The sequence below is a fragment of the Bufo bufo genome, chromosome 3 (assembly GCF_905171765.1).
Source record: "Bufo bufo chromosome 3, aBufBuf1.1, whole genome shotgun sequence".
Lineage (NCBI taxonomy): Eukaryota > Metazoa > Chordata > Amphibia > Anura > Bufonidae > Bufo > Bufo bufo.
Window position 1 is genome coordinate 215,963,366 of NC_053391.1, and position 25,486 is coordinate 215,988,851.

General features: G+C 43.7%; 1 protein-coding gene across 1 annotated transcript in view; it reads right to left on the reverse strand.

Moving 5' to 3' along the window:
• Positions 1-25,486, reverse strand: part of AMPD1 (adenosine monophosphate deaminase 1) — a 165,580-nt gene that overhangs the window by 89,474 nt on the left and 50,620 nt on the right. The window contains exons 4-6 of the mRNA XM_040423928.1: positions 13,677-13,842; positions 1,905-2,124; positions 961-1,090 (exon numbers count right to left, since the gene is read on the reverse strand). Coding sequence (XP_040279862.1) covers positions 961-1,090; positions 1,905-2,124; positions 13,677-13,842 — 516 coding nt within the window. The remainder of the gene's footprint in view (positions 1-960; positions 1,091-1,904; positions 2,125-13,676; positions 13,843-25,486) is intronic.

Below are 25,486 nucleotides of genomic sequence, written 5' to 3' on the forward strand. Positions count from 1 at the left end.
CATGCCATGCCTCATTCAGAACTCATCAGTGAGGCATATATCACAATTTGGGAAGCACTGGTTTTAATGCTTTCATAGCCTCTGAGATAACCAATTTGTGATAAAATAAATGATGCCAAATACGTTTTGTTTATATTATCAAATATCCTGGTGTCACCTTGTATGGATTCTTTAGATGGGTTCTCCAAGAAACCCTTTTTATATGGGTAAGCTAGGTGCAGAGTTTAAAGAAACAAAAGATTCACCTTTCACCAATGCTCTGATTCCAAAGCGAGCTTCTTTCTCCTTTAATTCTGGTTCCCGATGGCCCAAAAGTGTGAGTTATCATCTACGTACCTCACCAATGCTGGCCAATCAGTGGCCTCAGTGGTGGCAGTGGTCTGCGTATATCACAGCTGAGACCAGTGATTGGGGGGCAGTGGTGATGTGTGTATAGATAGCACATCACACTTCTGGTCCAGCAGGGACCAGAAGCAGAGGAGGAGGGAGCTTTGCGTAGGAACTAGTGGCACCAATGGCAGGGTTCTTTTTAACTCCTGCAAGTATGAAAATGAGTTGATCATTTAAGTCAAATCGATCATGTTAGTTGAAAAAAATCCAGGGATAAAGCTCAACATCAGTCTTGGTCAGCTTCTTGTTTCACTGAACTGACATCAAAGTAAAAAGTAGTAGTCTGAGCTAATTGGTAAAGTCAGATCAAAAAGTGACTGGCTGGAACCCAAACATGTAAGAAGTAGCAGTGCCTCACTATGGAGACAAGCATACCTCTGGATTTTCATTCAAAGCTGTACATTTTTTATGTGGATAAGAAACTAAAATATGTCATTCTCCATTGGATGCTGGATATGGCACTGTATTCTCCTGTGGGAACATTGAATCAATACTAGAATGGGAGATATGTTGTAATTTACAGGATACAATACTTTTCAAAGCCAAGTAAGAATAGGGGCGATATGTTACCTTTCTGCAGTTGTAAAAATCTCGATGAGGGTTGTTTTTCAACTCTTTCAATTCTTCTAGCTCATTCAGCATTTCATGGACCTTAAATTTAGATGACAGGAACTTCAGGCGCCGATGAGTATATGTCTTACTGCAAACATAGAAAATACATTGTCTTGAAGAGCTTACAATCTAAGTCCTAGACTCGAGTGTTTGTTCTCTGTGTCCAGTGTCTACGTTAAACAGTCATTAGCTGTACAGTCTGGATTTACCTGAATGGGAAAGCACTCTGTATACCTGTATGAGTTGTTGATGTGAACGTTTAGGAGCAGAATCAGCTCAGGAAAAAAAAAATAGTTCATGCTGGGCCATTTAGTTATTTCAGAAACAGTAATGAATATGTATACATACACACATTTTCAGGAGTTGTGCAACACAGAGTCATACAGTCATAAGGATAGATTATTTCATGGGGAATGCAAAAATTTACTAAAGCAGATAAGTCAGACTGCCTGTATACACCACTAGGTGGAGCTCATTGGAGTTATACACAGCTTCCATTGAGTTCATTGGATCTGTATACATTGTTGTGCAGTGAGCTTCCCCTAGTGGTAGCTGCAGGGAAACAGAATTTTATCATTTCAGTCAAAGGTGTGTGAAAGTGAAAACAATTGGTAAAATTTAACTTCTGGCCAGCTTTCAAAATGGGTTGGTCTCTTTCCTTCCAGACATAGTCCATAAGCCTAAAGAAAGCCTTCTGAATGTGCATCAAATGCGGACAGTACTGGTATAGAGATAAACTGGGCTGTTGTATGAATATGAATTGAAATATCATATAGTTTAGAGCCTGTATCTAACTCCATTCTTTCAGATATGCATATGGGTCTGGAAACTGCAGTGCCAGACAAGAAGACGTTCCACATTTCTAATAGTAAATTGAACGGACTTGGGATGGTTGTACTTACATAGGTCCAAGAGCAATAAGTGTTATTAAGAAGTTCATATCGTTTACAAAGGCATGGACATCTGGGTAGTTAAGATCCTTTGGTCTGCCTTTTGCCAGAGCATCATCATCTGGGTAGACGAAAACTACGCCATCATTGACCTTAAATTTATATCCAAGATCAGCGGGTAGGTTATCCATCCTGAAAGGATCCTCACCTTTTTTAATTCGATCAGTAAAGACTGTATAGAGAAAACAAGTTTTAAACTAGATTTATACTAGTCATTAGCATTAAAGAAACAAAAAGTGTGAACATGTATTACATAGGATTGGTTCTGTCCATACTGACATTTTATATCAGTTTTTTTACTGGGCAGTACACAGATATCATAGGGCCCCATAGCAAAACTTAGTATAAGCCCCCAGTGAGATTTGTGTATCAAGTTTGACCCAGATAAATGAGGGGTATTAGTTCCTTCTACTTATCACTTTCAGCCAGATTGGCAAATATTACCCATTTCTCATTTACCCTAATAAAGGGTGTGTCTTAAAACTCTCAGGTTTATTATAATTTTTTACAAATCTTGGTGCTCTTGAAATATCCATCCACCTTGTCACTATGTGTGTAATAGACATATAGAAGCATGGATCGTGGCATTGCCATCGCCCGTATATCATTTCCCAAACATGTTGGGGGCAGTGAATAAAGCGATTTTTAGTAGGCTGGTGCTAGTATAGTTAGGTGGTACAAGCAATCAGCGCAATCCAGGAAGCAAGCTTTTAGGAACCAGTGGCATAGTATACACTACCACGGTCCCTGCCTCTATACGTCTATTGCAGCTAATCAACACACATAGCGACAATAGAATTTTCTTTGCCCAAACTACAGGAATCTATGTTCATTAGCTAGTCACTGTCATGACTACACACATACGCCTATGGTATAACTAAAAAGTAAATACCTATAAATTACTACCAGACCGCTTATAAATCAATATCAATTTATTACGATTGCAAAAACATATAAAACATACATAATGTCACGGGGTTCCGAAGGTGCACTCGGTCCCCCATTGCCCGCAGAACTGTTGCTTACCTTTTGGAATGAGGTTCTGTGTTTGACCTCATTCCCAGGGCGGCTTTACTAGCTGGGTGGCTCCCTGCTCCTAGTCTGCCTTGAGCACCGAGCTGATCACTCGGTGCTCGACTGGTTGGTCTGTCGGTCATGTGACGCTGGCCACGTCACATGACCCTCACTCCCCACTATAAATACAGGCAGCCTGCTGGCTACAGGTTGCCTGTTAATTTCTAGGTTCCTGGCTATTTGTTGGACTGCTGAATACTTACCTGATCCTGTTCCCTGACCATCCTTTTGCCTGATCCTCCTGTACTGCGCTTCCGTCCTGGTATTGTGACCTCGGCTCCCACCTGACTACTCTCTTAGGACTCCTCTTGTACTTCTCAGCTCTCCTGGTATTTATGACCCCGGCTTCTCCTGACAATTCTCTGCTTGCTCCATTTGTACCTTGCAGCTTTCCTAGTATTGACTCGGTCCGTTCACGTCCTGTTGTTTGTCTGTCTGTCATCCCTGCACTTACTCCAAGTTAGGGATTGCCGTCCAGTTGTCCCCTGTCATTAGGACTCGCGAGGCAAGTAGGCAGGGCCAGGGGTAAGGGTGGAGCGCAGTGGTCACTTCCCTCCCCCCTGTGTGTGTGTGTGTACGCGACCGTTACAGATTAACAGGCCCAATAACCACTGTATTATGAATCCTCTGGTGACCCTGACTGACCATGTCTCTAATCTGACGCAGAGGGTGCAGGAGTTAGGGGAAAAACGCAGTTCTTTTGAGTTAGGGCAAGGTTCTTCCACTCCTCAGGCCTCCAGTCCGCATTTTGAGCCCCAGATTAAAGCTCCCAGAACCCTTTTCTGGAGACCGGAGGAAATTTCTCTCCTTTAAGGAGAGTTGCAAACTTTACTTCCGTTTGCACCCCGTGTCCTCTGGCCCCGAGAGTCAATGCGTGGGCATTATCATTTCCCGATTACAGGGTGATCCCCAGGACTGGGCGTTCTCTTTACCTGCTGGCACCAGTTGTTTATATTCTGTGGAGAGGTTCTTTCAGGCCTTGGGTACCCTCTATGATGAACCAGACAGGGCTCTAGTAGCCGAGACGGCTCTAAAGGCACTGGTTCAGGGCAATTTTCCAGCGGAGGATTATTGCACCCAATTCAGAAGGTGGTGTGTCCCCTCAGGATGGAACGAACCAGCCCTGAAGAGTCAGTTCAGGTCAGGTCTGTCTGATAAATTAAAGGATCTTCTGGTCAGTTATCAACTTCCAGAGACCTTAGAGGAGATGATGACCCTTGTTGTCCGACTTGACCGACGGGTTAGAGAGAGACGACAGGAACAACAGTTCTCTTCCCAGATGGTGGTCCAGCCAGAGGCCTATCCCAGAGACAATGCTGAGGTCTCCACCGAGGAACCCATGCAGGTTGGCATGACCCGAGGGAATCTTCGCCGCAGACGTGGAGAATGCTTTTACTGTGGAGATCCTGACCATTGGATCAACCAGTGTCCTAAGAAGGTCCTCTCTGTCAAGTCTCCTAAGACAAGGCAACCTAAAGACCAGGTACACCCTGAATTTTCTAAATGTAAGCTTTCGGTACCCATTACGATTTCTCTGGGAGTAGATAAATGGCCGGGTAAGGCCTTTATTGATTCTGGCTCAGCGGCTAGCTTTATTGACTCTGAGTATGCTGTAAGATTGGGTATTCCTATGTTTGCCTTACCAACTCCTATCCATGTCATGGCTATTGATGCTACTCCTCTTATTGGTGGTACGGTGAGCTTATGTACCTCGGAGATTTCTCTAACCGTGGGTGTGTGCCACTCAGAGAGATGTTCGCTTCTAGTCCTGGAGAACCTACCTGCTGAGGTGGTACTAGGGTTGCCTTGGCTCCGACTACATAACCCCACTATAGATTGGTCCAATGGGGAGTTGGTGAGATGGGGGCCTAAGTGTGACTCGTGCTTGTCCGTGGTACAGGCTGGGGTCTCAGTAAAGTCTGATACTTTACCCTCTGTTGTTAGAGAATATTCTGATGTATTCTCATCACCAACCCCGGAGGTTCTACCCCCCCATAGACCTTATGATTGTACCATAGAGCTAGTAGAGGGGGCCAAGTTTCCTAAAGGACGAATTTATAATCTTTCTATGCCCGAACGCAAGGCCATGGAAGATTATATTAAGGAGAGCCTTGGTAAAGGGCATATTAGACCTTCTGTCTCTCCTATGGGGGCAGGGTTTTTCTTCGTTAAGAAAAAAGATGGTGGTCTTAGGCCATGTATCGATTACCGGAGATTAAATAAAATCACTGTCCAGAATAGATACTCCCTCCCATTGATTCCGGATTTATTTAACCAGGTTCTGGGGGCAACCTGGTTTTCCAAAATTGACCTGAAAGGGGCATACAATCTAATCCGAATCAAGGAGGGAGACGAATGGAAGACGGCGTTCAATACTCCGGTAGGACACTTTGAATATCAAGTGATGCCTTTTGGTCTCAGCAATGCCCCAGCTGTGTTCCAAAACTTCATGAATGACATTCTTAGGGAGTACTTAGGTAAATTTGTTATTGTCTATCTTGACGACATTTTGATATTCTCTCCTGACTTCGAATCCCATGTGTCTCATGTTAAACAAGTATTAGAGGTGTTGAGGGAGAATCAGCTTTCCGCTAAACAAGAGAAATGTGTCTTTGGTGTACAGGAGATTCTGTTTCTAGGGCATGTTCTGACTCCTCACGCCTTCAAGATGGATCCTGGTAAGGTACTAGCAATTAAGGAATGGGTAAGACCTTCATCCTTAAAGGCCTTACAACGGTTCTTAGGTTTCTCCAATTACTATCGTAAATTTATTATGAATTTTTCCGTAATTGCTAAACCGTTGACCGACCTTACTAAGAAAGGGGCGGATTTGGAGAATTGGTCTACTGAGGCCATTTCTTCATTTGAAAAATTAAAAAAGGCATTTAGTAGCGCTCCCATTCTGATCCAGCCTGATCAGGAGAAACCTTTTATTGTGGAGGTGGATGCGTCCGAGGACGGCGTAGGAGCAGTCCTTTCACAAGGTCCTGCTAGCCTCACTAATCTGAGACCATGTGCCTTCTTCTCCAGGAAATTCTCTCCCACGGAGAGAAACTATGACATAGGGAATAGGGAGCTGCTGGCCATTAAATGGACATTTGAGGAGTGGAGGCATTTCCTGGAGGGGGCAAGACATTGTGTAACTGTTGCCACTGACCATAAAAACCTTTTGTTTCTCGAGTCTGCTAAGAGGTTGAATCCCCGTCAAGCCAGATGGGCTCTGTTTTTTACTCGTTTTGATTTTTCCATCACGTTCAGGCCGGGAAGTAAAAATGTGAAGGCGGACGCATTATCTCGGAGCTTCCAGGCTTTTCAACCTACTGAGGTACCACCTGAATCCATCCTACCAGCAAAAATCTTCTTAGCAGCTCTTACCCAGGATATCTCGGCTCGCATTAGGTCTGAACAACATCTGGCACCGGTATCCACCCCAACAGATAAGTTGTTTGTTCCTGTACAATTTCGTCTCCAGCTGTTGGGTGAGTGTCACGATTCTGCCTTTTGTGGACATCCGGGTGTTGAGGGCACTAAGGATCTGGTTTCTAGATCTTATTGGTGGCCCACTCTAACTAGGGATGTCAAGTCCTACGTGTCAGCCTGTGAGGTTTGTGCCAGGTCCAAGACACCTAGGACTCGCCCTGCTGGTAACCTACGACCCCTACCCATTCCCAGTAGACCCTGGTCCCATATCTCGATGGACTTTATAACTGACCTACCGCTGGCGGAGGGTAAGACTGTGGTTTGGGTAGTGGTCGATAGGTTTAGCAAGATGGTTCATTTCATTCCCCTGTCTAAACTTCCGAATGCTAAAACCCTGGCGTCTATTTTTGTGAGAGAGATTGTTCGTTTACATGGCATCCCGGAAAATATTGTTTCTGACAGGGGTGTGCAGTTTGTGTCCAAATTCTGGAGGGCCTTCTGTCAAAGATGTAAAATTTCATTGTCTTTTTCTTCCGCCTACCATCCTGAGAGTAATGGGCAGACTGAACGCCTTAATCAGTCTGTGGAACAATTCTTGAGGTTGTATGTTGCTGATGACCAGCAATTATGGGTCAAATTCCTACCGTTGGCTGAATTTGCTTTGAATAACCGTGTCAATTCTTCTGCTGGGGTCTCCCCTTTCTTTTGTAACCATGGTTTTCATCCCCGTTTTCATTCTGGGTCGTCCGTCTCCTCCTCTAACCCTGAAGCGGATAAACTCTCCTCCGAACTGTGCACAGTTTGGGCCCGGGTTCAATCGAACCTAAAAAAGGCTCAATGTTCTCAAAAACTCAAGGCCGATAGGAGACGTTCAAGGGGGGTAAACTTTCAGGTTGGGGATAAAGTATGGTTGTCCTCCAAGAATCTATCTCTTAAGGTAACTTCTAAAAAATTTGCTCCTCGTTTTATTGGACCATATAAGATCACGGAAGTGATTAACCCGGTATCTTTTAGGTTGGAGCTGCCTGAGTCATTCCACATTCATAATGTGTTCCATAAATCTCTGCTTAAAAAATATTTTGAACCGGTAGTACCATCAAAAGCCTCGCCTCCGCCGGTTCTTGTTAATGATGCTGTCGAGTATGTGGTGTCTAAAATAGTGGATGTCAGGAAGGTGCGTAATTCCTTGCAGTACCTGATTCACTGGAAGGGGTATGGACCTGAAGAGAGATCTTGGGTACCTGCCAGGGAGGTTCATGCTCCTAGACTTGTTCGTAAATTTCATTTAGAACACCCTGAAAAGCCATCGCCTGAAGTCTTGGGTCCGGTGGCCCCTCGTAAAAGGGGGGGTACTGTCACGGGGTTCCGAAGGTGCACTCGGTCCCCCATTGCCCGCAGAACTGTTGCTTAGCTTTTGGAATGAGGTTCTGTGTTTGACCTCATTCCCAGGGCGGCTTTACTAGCTGGGTGGCTCCCTGCTCCTAGTCTGCCTTGAGCACCGAGCTGATCACTCGGTGCTCGACTGGTTGGTCTGTCGGTCATGTGACGCTGGCCACGTCACATGACCCTCACTCCCCACTATAAATACAGGCAGCCTGCTGGCTACAGGTTGCCTGTTAATTTCTAGGTTCCTAGCTATTTGTTGGACTGCTGAATACTTACCTGATCCTGTTCCCTGACCATCCTTTTGCCTGATCCTCCTGTACTGCGCTTCCGTCCTGGTATTGTGACCTCGGCTCCCACCTGACTACTCTCTTAGGACTCCTCTTGTACTTCTCAGCTCTCCTGGTATTTATGACCCCGGCTTCTCCTGACAATTCTCTGCTTGCTCCATTTGTACCTTGCAGCTTTCCTAGTATTGACTCGGTCCGTTCACGTCCTGTTGTTTGTCTGTCTGTCATCCCTGCACTTACTCCAAGTTAGGGATTGCCGTCCAGTTGTCCCCTGTCATTAGGACTCGCGAGGCAAGTAGGCAGGGCCAGGGGTAAGGGTGGAGCGCAGTGGTCACTTCCCTCCCCCCTGTGTGTGTGTGTACGCGACCGTTACACATAATCTACATAATTAAAAAGGGGTATAAGTGCAGGGAAAAGGCGGCATCACCTGGAGGAAGGATACAGCGGATAAAGATTTCATATATATGTCCATATACACAAAAGCATAAATTCACAATAAAGTGCAAGTGCAATTTACTATTTTTATAATTCATGCTGGAATCTTTTTGAATCAGATTTTTTTTTCTAATGTTTTTGTCAGGTAACAATAAACAAATCATGTACATAGTGTCCAAGACAGTTCAATGATAAGAGGACAGAGTCTTGACATGACAATAACTTCTTGCTCATATTTTTTATCTAAAAAAGTTCTCCAACCAACTACCCCCTTCACCCACAGGGACAAGCATATTAGTAAATTGGTTGCTGAAGAACAAAAAAGAAAGAAAAGGAAGGAAGGAATTAAGGAAGGAAGGAATTCTCTGGGGGTCACAACAAGGCTCATTTAACAACACACTGCATTAGACAGTTGTCCATGGGTACAATACTCCAGTGATCATAAATTCTGCGGTGGCCTGATTACATTTAATCTATCAACGTATAAGCCCCCAGTAATCGCTAGCCATGGGTTGCAGACTCCAGAATAATCAAACAAGGGGTCCCATGGAGCCTCAAATTTAGATAGACAGTTTCACCTAAGATACACCCCCCTTTCTAATCTAATAATGATATTCAAACACGCTATGTATTCTGTAATAACAGGAGGCACTGGTTGTATCCATTTGTCCGCTTATGTCTTTCGTGCCTGGTATAGCATCCTATTTATTCCTACAACGATAGGTGTCTGTAATTCATCAGAATCAAAGATACCCAGTAAACACATTTTTGGATTAAGGGAAAAACGTGCACTATACATTTTGCATGCTGGAATCTTTTAATAAAAAAGAATACCACACTTTTTCACACTATCCCTAACTTACAGTGGGGAAAATAAGTATTTGATACACTAGCGATTTTGCAAGTTTTCCCACCTACAAAGATTGGAGAGGTCTGTAATTTTTATCATAGGTACACTTCAACTGTGAGAGATAGAATAAAAAAAAAATCCCGAAAATCACATTGTATGATTTTTAAATAATTAATTTGCATTTTATAGCATGAAATAAGTATTTGATCACCTACCAACCAGCAAGAATTCTGGCTCTTACGGACCTGTTAGTTTTTCTTTAAGACGCCCTCCTACTCTGCACTCATTACCTGTATTAATTGCACCTGTTTGAATTTGTTACCTGGATAAAAGACACCTGTCCATACACTCAATCAATCACACTCCAACCTCTCCACCATGGCCAAGACCAAAGAGCTGTCAAAGGACTCCAGGGACAAAATTGTAGACCTGCACAAGGCTGGGGTGGGCTACAGGACAATAGGCAAGCAGCTTGGTGAGAAGGCAACAACTGTTGATGCAATTATTAGAAAATTTAAGAAACACAGGTTGACCTCGTGGGGTTAGGCCTCATGCACACGACAGTGTTTTTTCACTGTCAGTGATTTGGCTTCAGTGGTCCGTTTCCGATTTTGCTTCAGTTGTGTTTTCTTGTGTCTTCCTTTTTTTTTGTCTGACGGGAAAAAAAGGAAGGTTAATAAAAAGTGTAATTTTACTGCACCAAGGTCTTGTAGAAAAAAACGGACACGGACGCGGACATGGATGACATACCAGTTGTGCATCCGTTTTTTTTGACGGACTTATTGACTTGAATGGGTCCGTCCTCAGTTTTCCACTGACAAGAATAGGACAGGTTATATTTTTTTGACGGACTGGAATCACGGATCATGGATCACGGACGCGGAGAAAAAACGGAGGACTATCATTTTTTTTTCACAGCTCCATAGAAATGAATGGGACCTCCTCTAAACTGTGAAAAATGACGGAACGGACGCAGATGCACACAACGGTCGTGTGCATGAGGCCTAAGGATGATTCTGAGAAAGGTCAGGAATCAGCCCAGAATTACACAGGAGGACCTGGTCAATGACATGAATAGAGCTGGGACCACAGTCTCAAAGATTACCGTTAGTAACACACTACGCCGTCATGGATTAAAATCGTGCCCTGTTCACGCCAGCACATGTTCAGGCCCGTTTGAATTTCGGCAATGACCATCTGGATGATCCAGAGGAGGCTTGGGAGAAGGTCATGTGGTCAGATGAGACCAAAATAGAACTTTTTGGTATCAACACCACTCGCCGTGTTTGAGGAGAAGAAGGATGAGTACAACCCCAATGACACCGTCCCAACCATGAAGCATGGGGGTGGAAACCTCATACTTTGTGAGTGGTTTTCTGCAAAGAGGACAGGGCAACTGCACCATATTGAAGGGAGGATTGATAGCGCCATGTATCGTGAGATTTTGGCCAACGACCTCCTTCTCTCAGTAAGAGCATTGAAGATGGGTCATGGCTGGGCTTTACAGCATGACAATGACCCGAAACACACAGCTAGGGCAACTAAGGTGTGGCTCCGTAAGAAGGTACTGGAGTGGCCTAGCCAGTCTCCAGACCTAAACCTAATCGAAAATCTTTGGAGGGAGCTGAAACTCAATGTAGCCCAGTGACAGCCCCGAAACCTGAAAGATCTGGAGACGATTTGTATGGAGGAGTGGGCCAAAATCCCTGCTGCAGTGTGTGCAAACTTGGTCAAGAACTACAGGAAACGTCTGACCTTTGTAATTGCAAACAAAGATTTCTGTACCAAATATTAAGTTCTGTTTTTCTATTGTATCAAATACTTATTTCATGCAATAAAATGCAAATTAATTATTATTTAAAAATCATGCAATGTGATTTTATGGCTTTTTCTGGATAAAAATGACAGACCTATCCATTCTTTGTAGGTGGGAAAACTTGCAAAGTCCCCAGTGCATCAAATACTTATTTTCCCCACTGTATATGTCAGAAAACATGCTTTATAAACATGCCACACCATATTTATCAATGTACTTATGTCACACAACTGGCATAAACACATGGTACATTTCCTCCATATAAAACAGAATGCTGGGAGCCACCACTCCAAGTAAAGTAATTTGTAGCTACCATTGAGCTCAATGAGTTGAGTTCCCCCAGGTGGGGGCTGCATGAAAATGCAGTAGATTTATGTCAGGAACAGAAAGAGCTTATTGCAAGGCCTCCTCTCACCACTATGTGGTGGTGCGCCAAAACTCTGTCTAAAAAGTGGCGCAATTTGGCACATCTAGGGTTTGTACACTTTTTGCCAACATGCTTGATGATGTTGGGGATTAGCAGAAAGGGGTGGGGCTTTGTGGGGAAGGTGGCGGGCTGAAAATGCACCATTTTCTCCAAAATTGCACCACAATTCTGGCATAAAAATCTGTCTCAAAGTAAGCCGATCAATAGTTGGTATAGAGTCAGAGAAAAGTGTCTATCCCTGCAGCCTGAGCCCCTGTGATAAATCTGGATCAGGTCTAGACAGCCCGTCAAAGCTTACTCCATCTTTAGGATATTTAGTCATCTGGGCCGCTGCGTTTCTTTTCTTCTTTTCCACGATGCAATCTTTAGTAGCCATATCTATTCTTAGACATACCAGTTGGTGTTCTATGTGCCAATTGCATGCCAAAATGGTGTCCTTTTGGCATTTATGTGACATGTTAAAGAGGCACTGACAAAATAAATGTTTTTGCCAATGCACCCACCACCACATCGTAAATAGACACTATTCATTTCTATGAGAGCCTCAATGTCAGTCTCATAGACATGGCAGCTATTCAAATAAATAACCATCCGTGTAATGCATGGGTCTGCCTGAGCAGGTCCAAAAGAGCTTAGGCTCGTTTTACACCTGCAGTGTGAAGTCCAGCAGAGAACAGCCAGCACTGCCGGATGCAGATGGAATGTCCGCCGGCCCCATTAAGTATAATGGGCTCCAGTAGAGATCCGGCCCAAATCCGGCAGAGAATGCAGAGAATCTGCCAGACACAAAATGCTGCATGCTGCTATTTGTGTATGGCCAATTCCCAGCATTGTTCGCCGGCATTCACACCGGAGGTGTGAAACTAGACTTACAGAGTAGCTTTTCATTCTGGAACATAGATGGCAGCCTTGTCAATGGCATCCAAATACTTTAATTGAGCATATCATGGACAGTGGGTGGCTGTCCTCATCCAACCCCTTTTATAAGGAAATATGGAAGAAGTTTATCAAAACTGGTGTAAAGGAAAACTGGCTTAGTTCCCCACAGCAACCAATCAGATTCCACCTTTCATTTTCAGAGATCCTTTGGAAAAGGAAAAGTGAAATCCAATTGGTTGCTATGGTTAACTAAGACAGTTTTCCTTTATACCTTGCTCACTATGTGTCATATATTTGGCCAATTTAGAGCAGTGCTACTTTTTTCAATGGATGCTGCAAAAAAATGAACTGAGTCAATTGTAAGCAATTGTACAGACTTGCAGCAAGGTACATATAGCAGTCTTTAAGCATGCAGGCTGAAAGTAATTCCTGAATATTATGTGAACAGAGTTTGAAGAACCCCAGTGTCTGCTGCAGGGCTGAATAGAAGCTGCAGGGTGAAAGAGAAGCTGCAGGGCAGAAAGAGAAGCTGCAGGGTGAAAGAGAAGCTGCAGGGTGAAAGAGAAGCTGCAGGGTGAAAGAGAAGCTGCAGGGTGAAAGAGAAGATGCAGGGTGAAAGAGAAGCTGCAGGGTGAAAGAGAAGCTGCAGGGCAGAAAGAGAAGCTGCAGGGCAGAAAGAGAAGCTGCAGGGTGAAAGAGAAGCTGCAGGTGAAAGAGAAGCTGCAGGGTGAAAGAGAAGATGCAGGGTGAAAGAGAAGATGCAGGGCTGAAAGAGAAGCTGCAGGGCAGAAAGAGAAGCTGCAGGGTGAAAGAGAAGCTGCAGGGTGAAAGAGAAGCTGCAGGGTGAAAGAGAAGCTGCAGGGGGAAAGAGAAGCTGCAGGGTGAACATCTTGAAGCTTCCATAGAAAGGTGGATATATAGGAGCTGCTGCTTCAGCAATATGAGCAAACAATGTTGAATCTGCAGCCAATTCACATGATTTATTTCCCAAGTGCAAATGGTTAAACCGCAAGCCATGTATAATGGCAACCTGATAAAGAAGAAGTGATCAATGTATTTATGTGTGATTTGTCATTTATCACTAGAGTATAATGTTATGCTCCCAGGCATTATATTAACATATCATCATCATCATCTGCACTTCCCATACCTGGGTGGATCTCATCTTGCTCCTTCCAGGATGCCCCTTCAATATCTCGGAGGTATTGGGATACTGTTCTTGGGAATCGCTGTTGGGAGGCTCTCATGTTCTTTTCTCGTATAGTCAGGGCCCGAAACAGACCTTTTCCAGCTTGCTCAAAGTCATCCACAGTCACCTGAGATACAGTGAATAGATTACATTAACAGCAGAATTTTAAGAACCGTGACCCAGATTTACTAATCCTAAAGATGGCGGAAGCTTAGGCTGGATGATAAATGTGGTGCAGGGATAGAAACTTTGCTCCAACTCTATACCAAATATTGGTTGGATTACTTTGAGACTAATTTTTACACCAGAATGGTGGAGTTGTTTTGGCAAAAATGGTGCATCTTACGTCCGCCCCTTTCTCACAAGGTCACATTCATTTCCAATAATCTCTGCCCGTCATCGGGCATGTCAGAAAAAAAGTGTATGAACCCTAGATGTGCCAAACTGCACAACTTTTTAGACAGATTTTTGGTGCAGACACATTAGTAAATCTGGGCCAATGTTTTTAAATCTGACAACTTTTCCAGGTTTTAGAAATTCTAACTCAGTATCTAGCAATATTAAAAAATATCACCTGCATTTTTACTGAAAAAATATTGCCTTATGTACTACTTCTGTAAAGACACATTGATGAGTGTTGTATCACCACAGATCTCAGTGATCAGACACAATTCAGAAATATTAAACTTTATATTTTTGTCTCAAACTACATAACCATTTATCAGTTACTGCTTTGCAGTTTTTCTTCTGTGCTTGGTATCCTTGCACACTAGGGGGTGTTGTTGCACAGATATAAAGATTGCCATGTTTTTTTGTGCATAAGAAAGTCAATGTACAGTATGTATCCACACTGAGAATGTTACTTTGCATGCAGGAATAACCTGTATCTAAAAAAATAAAAAAAGAGTCCATGAATTTGTAATACAATGTATACCATTTGGTATAGCAATTCAGAAGCAAAAGACTATGGCTTAAAGTTTTTGAAAAAGTAAAGAGGAGTAACGATATTTAATATCCATGTGTAGAAAGAAAAGGATCCAGCACCAGTTGTGAAAGTTTTTCGGTCCAGGTCTTTATTTCACCAAATTTCAAAAATGTACAAATACAGTGGCACCTGTTCCCACTCTTCCCCGATTTATGCGTTTCGAACACTTCTGCTCTTAGTCATAATCCGAACAGAAGTGTTCGAAACGCGTAGTTCGGGGAAGAGTGGGAACAGGTGCCACTGTATTTGTACATTTTTGAAATTTGGTGAAATAAAGACCTGGACCGAAAAACTTTCACAACTGGTGCTGGATCCTTTTCTTTCTACACATGCATATTCATCAGGACTTGCTTGGGTCTGTTCCGTGCACCTATCTACAGGATTGATACGGGTGAGCTGGATTTCACGATTTTTTACTTTCAACAATATTTAATAGCTGCTGCTACAAAGTAATATTTTTTGTGCACAAATATTTAATTCTGCATCAGTTTTGATAATTATGTCCCAATAAGTGTATCTCTCTATTTACATATTTCTAGATATTTTTTTAACTATAAGCTTCACCCTAAAAATATGGGCATGCCTCCATAACAGCAGCCATTAATTGTGCCGGCCAGAGGGTACCCTGAGTAACAGTATCCACATGAGAAGTGCCTTCCTGTATGTTTCAATAGGATAATAAAAAAATGATGGAAGGTTTCTTGAGTCCACTGAGCACCTACATATTCTACAGTTGCCACCGAGTTCATTCATGTTCATTGCTGTCCTTCAATGGTTTGCTCTCAGTGCAGAAAGGTCCACAAAGGACATAGGGGGGAAATCGTATTCCACCTTTCATTTGGAAAATGAAAGGTGGAATCTGATTGGTTGCTATGGGCAACTAAGCCAGTTCTACTTTACACCAGTTTGATAAATATCTCCCATAGGGCCTAATATTTAGTTGGACCGCCTTTAGCTTTGATTACGGCAGGCGTTCGCTGTGGCATTGTTTCGATAAGCTTCTGCAATGTCACAAGATTTATTTCCATTCAGTGTTGCATTAATTTTTCACCAAGATCTTGCATTGATGATGTTAGAGTCTGAGGCTTCTCCAGCACATCCCAAAGATTCTCAATAGGGTTAAGGTCTGGACTCTGTGGTGGCCAATCCATGTGTGAAAATGATGTCTCATGCTCCCTGAACCACTCTTTCACAATTTGAGCCCGATGAATCCTGGCATTGTCATCTTGGAATATGCCCGTGCCATCAGGGAAGAAAAATCCATTGATGGAATAACCTGGTCATTCAGTATGTTCAGGTAGTCAGCTGACCTCATTCTTGGAGCACATACTGTTGCTGAACCTAGACCTGACCAACTGCAGCAACCCCCGATCATAGCACTGCCCCCACAGGCTTGTACAGTAGGCACTAGGCATAATGAGTGCATCACTTCATCTGCCTCTCTTCTTACCCTGATGCGCCCATCACTCTGGAACAGGGTAAATCTGGACTCATCAGACCACATGACCTTCTTCCATTGCTCCAAAGTCCAACCTTTATGCTCCCTAGCAAATTGAAGCCTTTTTTTCTGGTTTGCCTCACTGATTAGTGGTTTTCTTACGGCTACACAGCTGTTCAGTCCCAATCCCTTGAGTTCCCTTCACATGTGGGTGTGGAAATGCTCTTACTTTCACTATTAAACATAGCCTTAAATTCTACAGCTGTTTTTCTTCGATTTGATTTCACCAAACGTTTAAGTGATCGCCGATCACGATCATTCAGGATTTTTTCCCCGCCACATTTCTTCCTCGAATACAATGGGTCCCCACTATGCTTTCAGTTTTTAATAATGCGTTGGGCAGTTCTTAACCCAATTTTAGTAGTTTCTGCAATCTCCTTAGATGTTTTCTCTGCTTGATGCATGCCAATGATTTGACCCTTCTCAAACAGACTAACATCTTTTCCACGACCATGAGATGCGTCTTTCGACATGGTTGTTTCTCATGCACCAGTTGGGGTTAAATAACTTGTTGCCAGCTGAAAGATAATCGCCCATGCAGAAATTATCCAATAGGAGGCTCATAACTATTTGCTTAGTTAAATCCAGGTGGCGACTTTTTTTTTGGACAGGCAATGTATATTGTGCAGTTATCTGGCGTGAAAAAGTTGCAAACTTTTTCAACACCATTTGCACAATAATGTTTGCACAAGTGGCATTTCTCTGTCACCTTCGCCAATTTCCTGAAAAGAGGGTATGGCAAGGGTGTGGAGGGGCCAGCGGCCCCACCACATTTATCTTCTTTTTTGCCAATTTTGTGGCAAAGAAGGGGCCGGTCTATGATAAATCAGGGCCATAGCCTTTAGGCGTTAGCTGACCCCCTAAAAGTTGTATTCTATGAAATATATATTTTTTATTCAGCATGGAACCCGCACTACCTGTCATCAGGCTCTACCACTTTTTCCTGCTTTGCAAAACCCCTTTAGGGTCCATTCACATGTCCGTAGGTGTTTTGCGGATCCGCAAATTGTGGATCCGCAAAACAAGGACACCGGCAATGTGCGTTCGCATTTCGTGGACTGCACATCGCCGGCACTATAATAGAAAATGCCTTTTCTTGTCCGCATCTGCGGACAAGAATAGGACATGTTCTATTTATTTTTTTCCGGAAACAGAATTGCGGATCCGGAAGTGCGGATCCGGAAGTGCGGATCCGGAAATGCAGATGCGGACAGCACATAGCATCCGTCTCAGCCCCATTGAAAATGAATAGGTCCGCAAAAAACTGAATGGATCCAGAAAAAAATTGTAGATGTGTGAATGGACCCATAAGTATAAATCTGAAGGTGTCGGCCCTTTAAAGAGTAATGAGGGGGGAGTCGCAGAGAGCGACGAGGAGAAAGCAAAGTTGTTAAATAATTTTTTCTCCAGTGTATTCACTGAGGAATATAAACTGTCAGATGAAATGCTGAATGTTGAAATAAATTTGCCATTAAAAGTGTCCTGTCTGACCCAGGAAGAAGTACAACAGCGACTTAAAAAGATCAAAATAGACAAATCGCCAGGACCGGATGGCATACACCCCCGTATCCTAAGGGAATTATGTAATGTCATAGCCAGACCCTTATTTCTGATATTTGCGGACTCTATACTGACAGGGAATGTCCCACAGGATTGGCGCATGGCAAATGTGCCAAAAACAGAGCCTGGAAACTATAGGCCGGTAAGTTTAACATCTGTTGTGGGTAAACTGTTTGAAGGTTTCCTGAGAGATGCTATCTTAGAGCATCTTAACGGAAATAAGCAAATAACGCCATATCAGCATGGCTTTGTGAGGGATCGGTCATGTCAAACTAATTTAAATCAGTTTCTATGAGGAGGTAAGTTCTAGACTTGACAGCGGCGAATCAATGGATGTCGTATATCTGGACTTCTCCAAAGCATTTGACACTGTACCACATAAAAGGTTAGTATATAAAATGAGAATGCTCGGACTGGGAGAAAACGTCTGTATGTGGGTAAGTAACTGGCTCAATGATAGAAAACAGAGGGTGGTTATTAACGGTACACACTCGGATTGGGTCACTGTCACTAGTGGGGTACCTCAGGGGTCAGTATTGGGCCCTATTCTCTTCAATATATTTATTAATGATCTTGTAGAAGGCTTGCATAGTAAAATATCAATTTTTGCAGATGACACTAAACTGTGTAAAGTAATTATCACTGAAGAGGACAGTATACTACTACAGAGGGATCTGGATAGATTGGAGGCTTGGGCAGATAAGTGGCAGATGAGGTTTAACACTGACAAATGTAAAGTTATGCACATGGGAAGGAATAATGCAAGTCACCCATACATACTAAATGGTAAAACACTCTGTAACACTGACATGGAAAAGGATCTAGAAATTTTAATAAACAGCAAACTAAGCTGCAAAAACCAGTGTCAGGCAGCTGCTGCCAAGGCCAATAAGATAATGGGTTGCATCAAAAGGGGCATAGATGCCCGTGATGAGAACCTATTCCTACTACTTTACAAATCATTAGTCAGACCACACATGGAGTACTGTGTACAGTTCTGGGCTCCAGTGAACAAGGCAGACATAGCAGAGCTGGAGAGGGTCCAGAGGAGGGCAACTAAAGTAATAACTGGAATGGGGCAACTACAGTACCCTGAAAGATTATCAAAATTAGGGTTATTCACGTTAGAAAAAAGACGACTGAGGGGAGATCTAATTACTATGTATAAATATATCAGGGGTCAGTACAGAGATCTATCCCATCATCTATTTATCCCCAGGACTGTGACTGTGACGAGGGGACATCCTCTGCGTTTGGAGGAAAGAAGGTTTGTACACAAACATTGAAAAGGATTCTTTACGGTAAGAGCAGTGAGACTATGGAACTCTCTGCCTGAGGAGGTGGTGATGGTGAGTACAATAAAGGAATTCAAGAGGGGCCTGGATGTGTTTCTGGAGTGTAATAATATCACAGGCTATAGCTACTAGAGATGGGTCGTTGATCCAGGGAGTTATTCTGATTGCCTGATTGGAGTCGGGAAGGAATTTTTTTATTCCCCTAAAGTGAGGAAAATTGGCTTCTACCCCACAGGGTTTTTTTGCCTTCCTCTGGATCAACTTGCAGGATAACAGGCCGAACTGGATGGACAAATGTCTTTTTTCGGCCTTATGTACTATGTTACTATGTTACTATAAAGGGGTTCTCCAAAAAATACTGACTTTTTAGCAAGTGCCTGCAGCCTGCCTCTCTAAACAGAAGACTTTACTTGCTTCCTTCCGCTCCAGTCCTGCACACTTCCTCTGCTGTATCCATGTTCCAGTCCCTGCCATTGTTGACATCTTGTGCAGCATGGGCATGGTCACACGCTCCGCTGCAGCCAATGACTGGCTTCAGCAGTGACATCCGGCTTGTGACCAGTCATTGATTGCAGTGGAGCATTTGACCATGCCTATGGTGCGCTGGATGTCAACACTGTGGGAACTGGAACATGGACATGGTGGAGGCAGCATAGAAGATTAGAGAGCCAGAGAGCAGGTAAGTATGAGTCTTCTGTTTAGAGAGGCAGGCTGCAGACACTTGCTAAAAACGTATTATTCCCGGAGAATCCCTTTAAGTTGTCTGATAAAAATGAAGGAAATATGGGCAAAGGGAAATGTATCGATACAGTCTGTGTTATTAACCAGTTCAAAACCTGTCCATTTAACCCCCTTCCTGACCAGGCACATTTTCTTTTATTTTTAGTACATGCGTCTTGGTCGGGTGCTCTGTGTGTAAGCACATGTTTAGTACAGGTGCACTAAGAAGTGCAGCGCGAGTTCACCGACTTTAGGCTAGGTTCACATCTGCACTCATTTTTCCCTTTTTATGTTCCGTTATATGTTGGGATTCCACCATGGTGTCAGTCATCTCACTGGGAAAAATAGCACTGCATGATGAACTATTTTGTCTGGATTTTTTTCACGAAATATGAGACGGAAGCTCCTAATGGAGCCTCTAAAGCAGATGTAAACCTTAGACTTATCATATGTTACCAGCAACTTCACTGTGAGAGCAAAGATTATTATCAGGTAATTGGCAGAGGTGGTAATACAGAATAGTCTTGGAGTCACATACTCTGTTTCAAGTAGGGTTATTAAACTGCAATATCACATATATAAAGGTCAACAGCTGACATCTGTCTGTAAACTGATACCCATGTCATAGCTATATTTGTGAGAGAGGGAGACACAAACACATGGATCTTCTCAGACCATCAAAATGAGCGGCTCAGACTGACTGTTCATGGTAATGCAGGTCTTCATAATTATGCAATGGATGTTACCAACGTGTTTCCTCTAGTTACATGTCCACTCTATGACGGGTAGCTTTGGTTGGTTTGTTGCTTGGATGGATTAATACTACTTATTATTTGCCTCATTTCAAAACATACTGGGAGAGATTTATCAAACTGATGTAAAGGAAAACAGGCTTAGTTGCCCATATCAACCAATCAGATTCCACCTATTATTTTTCAGAGCTCTTTTGGAAAATAAAAGGAGGAATCTGATTGGTTGCTATGGACAACTAAGCCAGTTTTCCTTTCCATCAGTTTTGATAAATCTCTCCCATTGTGACTGAAGCTAGCGGTGTACAAAATATTGCATGACTTTTATGCTATTATTTTAGTTATAGTTGTGAGAACTGACCTTTCCACTTAAAGGCCGCTTTTTTATGGAAGTGGTACAAGACTTTGTGACAGATTTTTATAGCATTTTAGCATTTTTACAATATGCCTTTCATGTCCTGATCTTTCCTATATTGATACATTGTAACAAGTGAAGTGACTTAAACTGATGTATTGGGTAAATGCAGGGCTGGACTGGCCATATGGCAATTCTGGCAAATGGCAGATGGGCCTGTGCCGGCGTGGGCTGCCTGGGGGCACTATGGGGCATTATTACTACTGGGGGTATTCTGCGGGGGGCATTATTATTGGGCACAATATGGAGGGCACAACTATAACAGGGAGCGTTACCACTGTAGGGGGAAATATTACTAATTAGTGGACTCTGGGAAAGCATTATAATTGGTGGGACTTTTGCAAGCACTATTAGTATGCGTGGGACAATCTATATGGTACTGTTATTGCTTCAGTATAGTATTTGGGGACATTGGGAAGTACAGCAGGCACAGTATTAGGGGTAGCAGCAGAATGTCAGGATCCCGAAAAGAAATATGGAGGGATCCTCATGGGATTATAATCATCCCAGAGTTCTTACATTTAGGAGTTTTGGCGGGAATTCTCCCGCCAAGGAAGTGAGGTTTAGGGCTAAGAATAGGAAGGTTACCTGGCAGAGTAGCAGAGGTCAATGATTGGGTCAGGGAGGGACCTATGGAATCACGTTGCCGAGCAGAATGGAGTAGGGATGCCCAGCAACAGGTATAAAATTGGGTGGGAGTTCTGGGCTGGGACCAGGCTAGGGTTATAAGAAGCGGTCTGCCAGCTGTGTGCTGCCAGACGAGTACCTGAGGGAAGATTGCTGCCCGTTTCTGCCTGCTGCTCTCTCCCTGTGAAGGATTGGTGTCCGTTCCCACCTGCTGCTCTTTACCTGATGGAGGATTTCGTCGTGGAACTTCAGAGGCGTGCTGGAGATGGCGACACAGCGGCCTGGCTTGAGTCCTGCCTGGCTGAGATGTCTTCCCCTTCAGTGGTCCCTGCAGTGGTCGGCGCTTCCAGCGCGGTTTCTGAGCAGTCAGCGGTGGTGGCTGACGATCCGGGTGCTCCCTCCATGTTGCCTGCGCTGCGCTCTTCTGGAAGGGAGAAGAGGCAGCGCACCCGTTTTTCTCCTTCCCCACGCAGGTCCAGTCAGGAGAGGAAGAGGCTTGAGAGACGCGGTTCCTCTACAAATGAATGCGCCGGAAGCAGCAGCAGCTTGATGACGTCGGCGGTGCGTCTGGAATTGATGTCCCTGGAAATCTCAGACCAGAATTTCAGTTCCTCCTGCGATCCTCAGCGTTCGGGTTCTGCTCCAGAGACGTCTTCGGCAGGGAGAGCTTCCACTGATGCCACCAATGTTCCGGTCCAGTCAAGGAGGCGAGGAAGGCGCAGAGATGGAAGGCGGCCTGTGCAGCATTCCTCCCAGCGGCTCCACTTGTGTTGAGCGCCAGGAGAGTGTGTGCCTGGAAAATGTACCGCAGCTACAGGACTTCCCTCGATCTTCTGCAGGTGTCCAGGCTTCTGCTTCTGAGGGTGGTGAGTGCACCAGTGGTCTGAGTACTGTCATTGCCTCTTTGTCTTCTGTACTTTCTTCCTTAAAGAACTTTGTTCCCCCCCCCTCCCCCTCCTCCTGAGCCGGCTGGTGTGGCAGGTGATTTTTTTGGATGCTTGGCGGTTTTCCGGTCAGGAGGTGGGTAGGGATTCAGATAGTGAGGAATCTCTCCCCAGGCCAGTGGTTGCTAAACGCAAAGGTGTTTCGGAAATGTGTTATAAAGAAATGTTGCCATGTGAATTATCTCCTTTAGGTTTTCATCTCTCCATGTCGGTGAAAGTGAAGATATGGAGAAATTAATTTGTAGATATGTTATCTCTTCTTCCCGCTTCTAAGGATTTCGTTACAAAACTAGAGAAGCGGGAAGATAAGTCTGAGGAAGACAGAAGACGTCCTATTCCCCGGACTTTTAATAATTGGCTCCAAGCATACTGTATTTTTTGTAGCGTGATGGGAGAGAAATGAAGTGTTCTGGCCTATTTCAGTATTTAGATAATGTGTTAGAGGCGTATAAAAATTTTGGGGGAATTGGATGGTTTGTATATGATGAAGGTTTCAGACAAAGGCTGTCGGTGTACCCCAGCATGCGTTGGGGCGCAAAGGATTTTGGTCTGTGGCTGAACTTATTGTTGCCGCAGCGTTCATCCTTTGCTACCGCAAGGTAACAGTCAACTCCGTCAGCCTCGCATTCGCAGTTACTTAAGAAAGGCACTTGCTTTGCATTTAATGAATCACAGTGCAGATGGCCTGCATCTTGCAAGTACCGTCATGAGTGTGCTTTTTTTTGTGGAGGTAGCCATCCGCTGGTTCGGTGTTATAAAAGAGCTAACATGCCGACCCAGCCTTCCACAAAAGAGTATGTGGCTAAGAGCTTGGACGCCAGTAAATCTGGAGAACATGCGTCCTTGGCTCGAGCGATACCTAAATTTCATGATGGCGGAGTTGCTTCTGGATAGTTTTGCTTTTGGTTTTCGGTTACCGTCATTTTCTGGTTTGGGTTGTGAATGGGTTAATAATTTGACTTCTGTTGATCAGTTCCCTTCAGTTGTTCAATCCAAATTAGCAAAGGAATTGGCTTTAGGTAGGATTGCAGGTCCTTTTTCCTCTCCTCCTTTTGCTAATTTTCGCTTTTCTCCATTAGGGGTGGTCCCTAAAAAGGAGCCTAATGCTTATCGTTTAATTCACCACTTGTCCTTTCCTTATGGGGCATCATTGAATGATGAAATCGATAAGGCATTATGCTCTGTTAAATATGCCACCTTTGATTCTGCTGTAGATTTTGTGCGGAGCTGTGGCAAAGGCGCTTTAATGGCGAAAGCGGACATTCAGTCCGCGTTTTGCTTATTGCCGGTTCATCCTTCATGTTTTAATTCTTTAGGTTTTCATTTTAACGGTTTATTTTACTTTGATAGATGTCTTCCTATAGGATGTTCTTTATCATGTTTTTATTTTTAAGTTTTTTCCTCTTTTCTTGAATGGACGGTATCGGTGAGGAGCAGTGACGCATTATTTGGATGGTTTTTTGTTCATTGGTCCGGCAGGCTCTTCGGTGTGTTCTGAATTGTTGGAGTCTTTCTTTGCAGTATGTTCTGAGTTTGGTGTTCCGCTCACAGAGGATAAGACTGTTTGCCCTGTTAATCGTTTAGAGTACTTGGGAATAGTCATTGATTCCAAAAAGGGTGTGTGTTGTCTCCCATTGCAAAAGGTTACCAAGATATGCACGGTTTTGTCTATTTGTTGAAAAAGGCTACGGTGAGAGAGATTCAGTCGGTTTTAGGCATGTTAGCCTTTGCTAGTAGAGTAATGCCGATGGGGCGAGTATTTTGCAGGAGGTTGTCGTCAAAAATTTCAGGCATTAGGAATCCAGCTTTTCATATGCCGGTTTGTGTGGTTTCGGTGCATATTGGAACGGGCATTGGTGTGCTGCAGAGTGGCATCCGGCATGGGTGTCGAATGGGGTCACTAGGAATATTGTTCTGTTGGAGCTGTTCCCTGTAGTGGTAGCTTTAGTTTTGTGGGGTAGTTTTTTTCTCTAATAAAAGGGTGTTTTGTTTGCAGTTAATTGTTTGTCGTCTAAGTGTCCGTTGGTAGTTAAGTTGTTACGTCATTTAGTTTTTTGTGTTTGAAGTTAAATATTTGGCTGAAGGCTCGTCATGTTCCTGGAATAGATAACTCCATTGCTGATTCATTGTCACGTTTTCAGTTTCAGAGATTTCATCGGCTAGCGGAGAGGGCCGACCCGGAGGGGGAGCTATGCCCCAAGCATCTGTGGAATCTGATTTAGTCCTAGGCATGTCGTACTTGCAGTCGTCGGTGGCTCCTGCAACATGGTCGGATTACGTTCGGTCTTGGGATCGTTGGTGTCGCTTTGCTGCTGGTAGAGGTTGGTCCCCGTATGTCTGTGGCGAGGTTTCGGCTTTAGCTTTTTGCCTAACATTATTTCGGGATGGTTTGGCTTATGCTACAGTTTTGAGAGTTTTGTCTGGGATTTCCTTTTTTCTTCGAATTTTAGGTTCCCCTTCCGTTTTAGATTATTTCATGATCAAGCAGGTTTTGAAAGGATACAGACGAGGTAAATGTTTTCCTGACAGTAGGTGTCCTATATCACCGGTGTTGTTGGGGGCATTATGTCACGCTGCTTCTAGGGTTTGCTTGGATGATTTCAAAACATTGCTTTTTTCCACTGCGTTTTGTTGTATGTTTTTTGGTGCATTTGGAATTGGTGAGTTGTTTCCTAAGAATGGAAGGTCAAGTTTAGGCTTGGAGTCTCAGCACGTTCATATTCATGTTAACTATGCTTTAATTTTTCTTCCATCATCCAAAGTGGATCAATCAGGTAAGGGTACCTGGATTCGTATGGACAAGGTCAGGTCAGGTTCTATTTGTCCGGTGAGTATGTTATCTCGGTATGGGCATGTCAGACCGGTGGGTGGTAGCAGGTTTTTTATTCATGCGAATGCTTCTCCATTGACACAGTATCAGTTCAGGTCTGTTCTTTCAAGATGTTTAAGGGATTTGGGACTTGAGGGTTTTTTCGCCT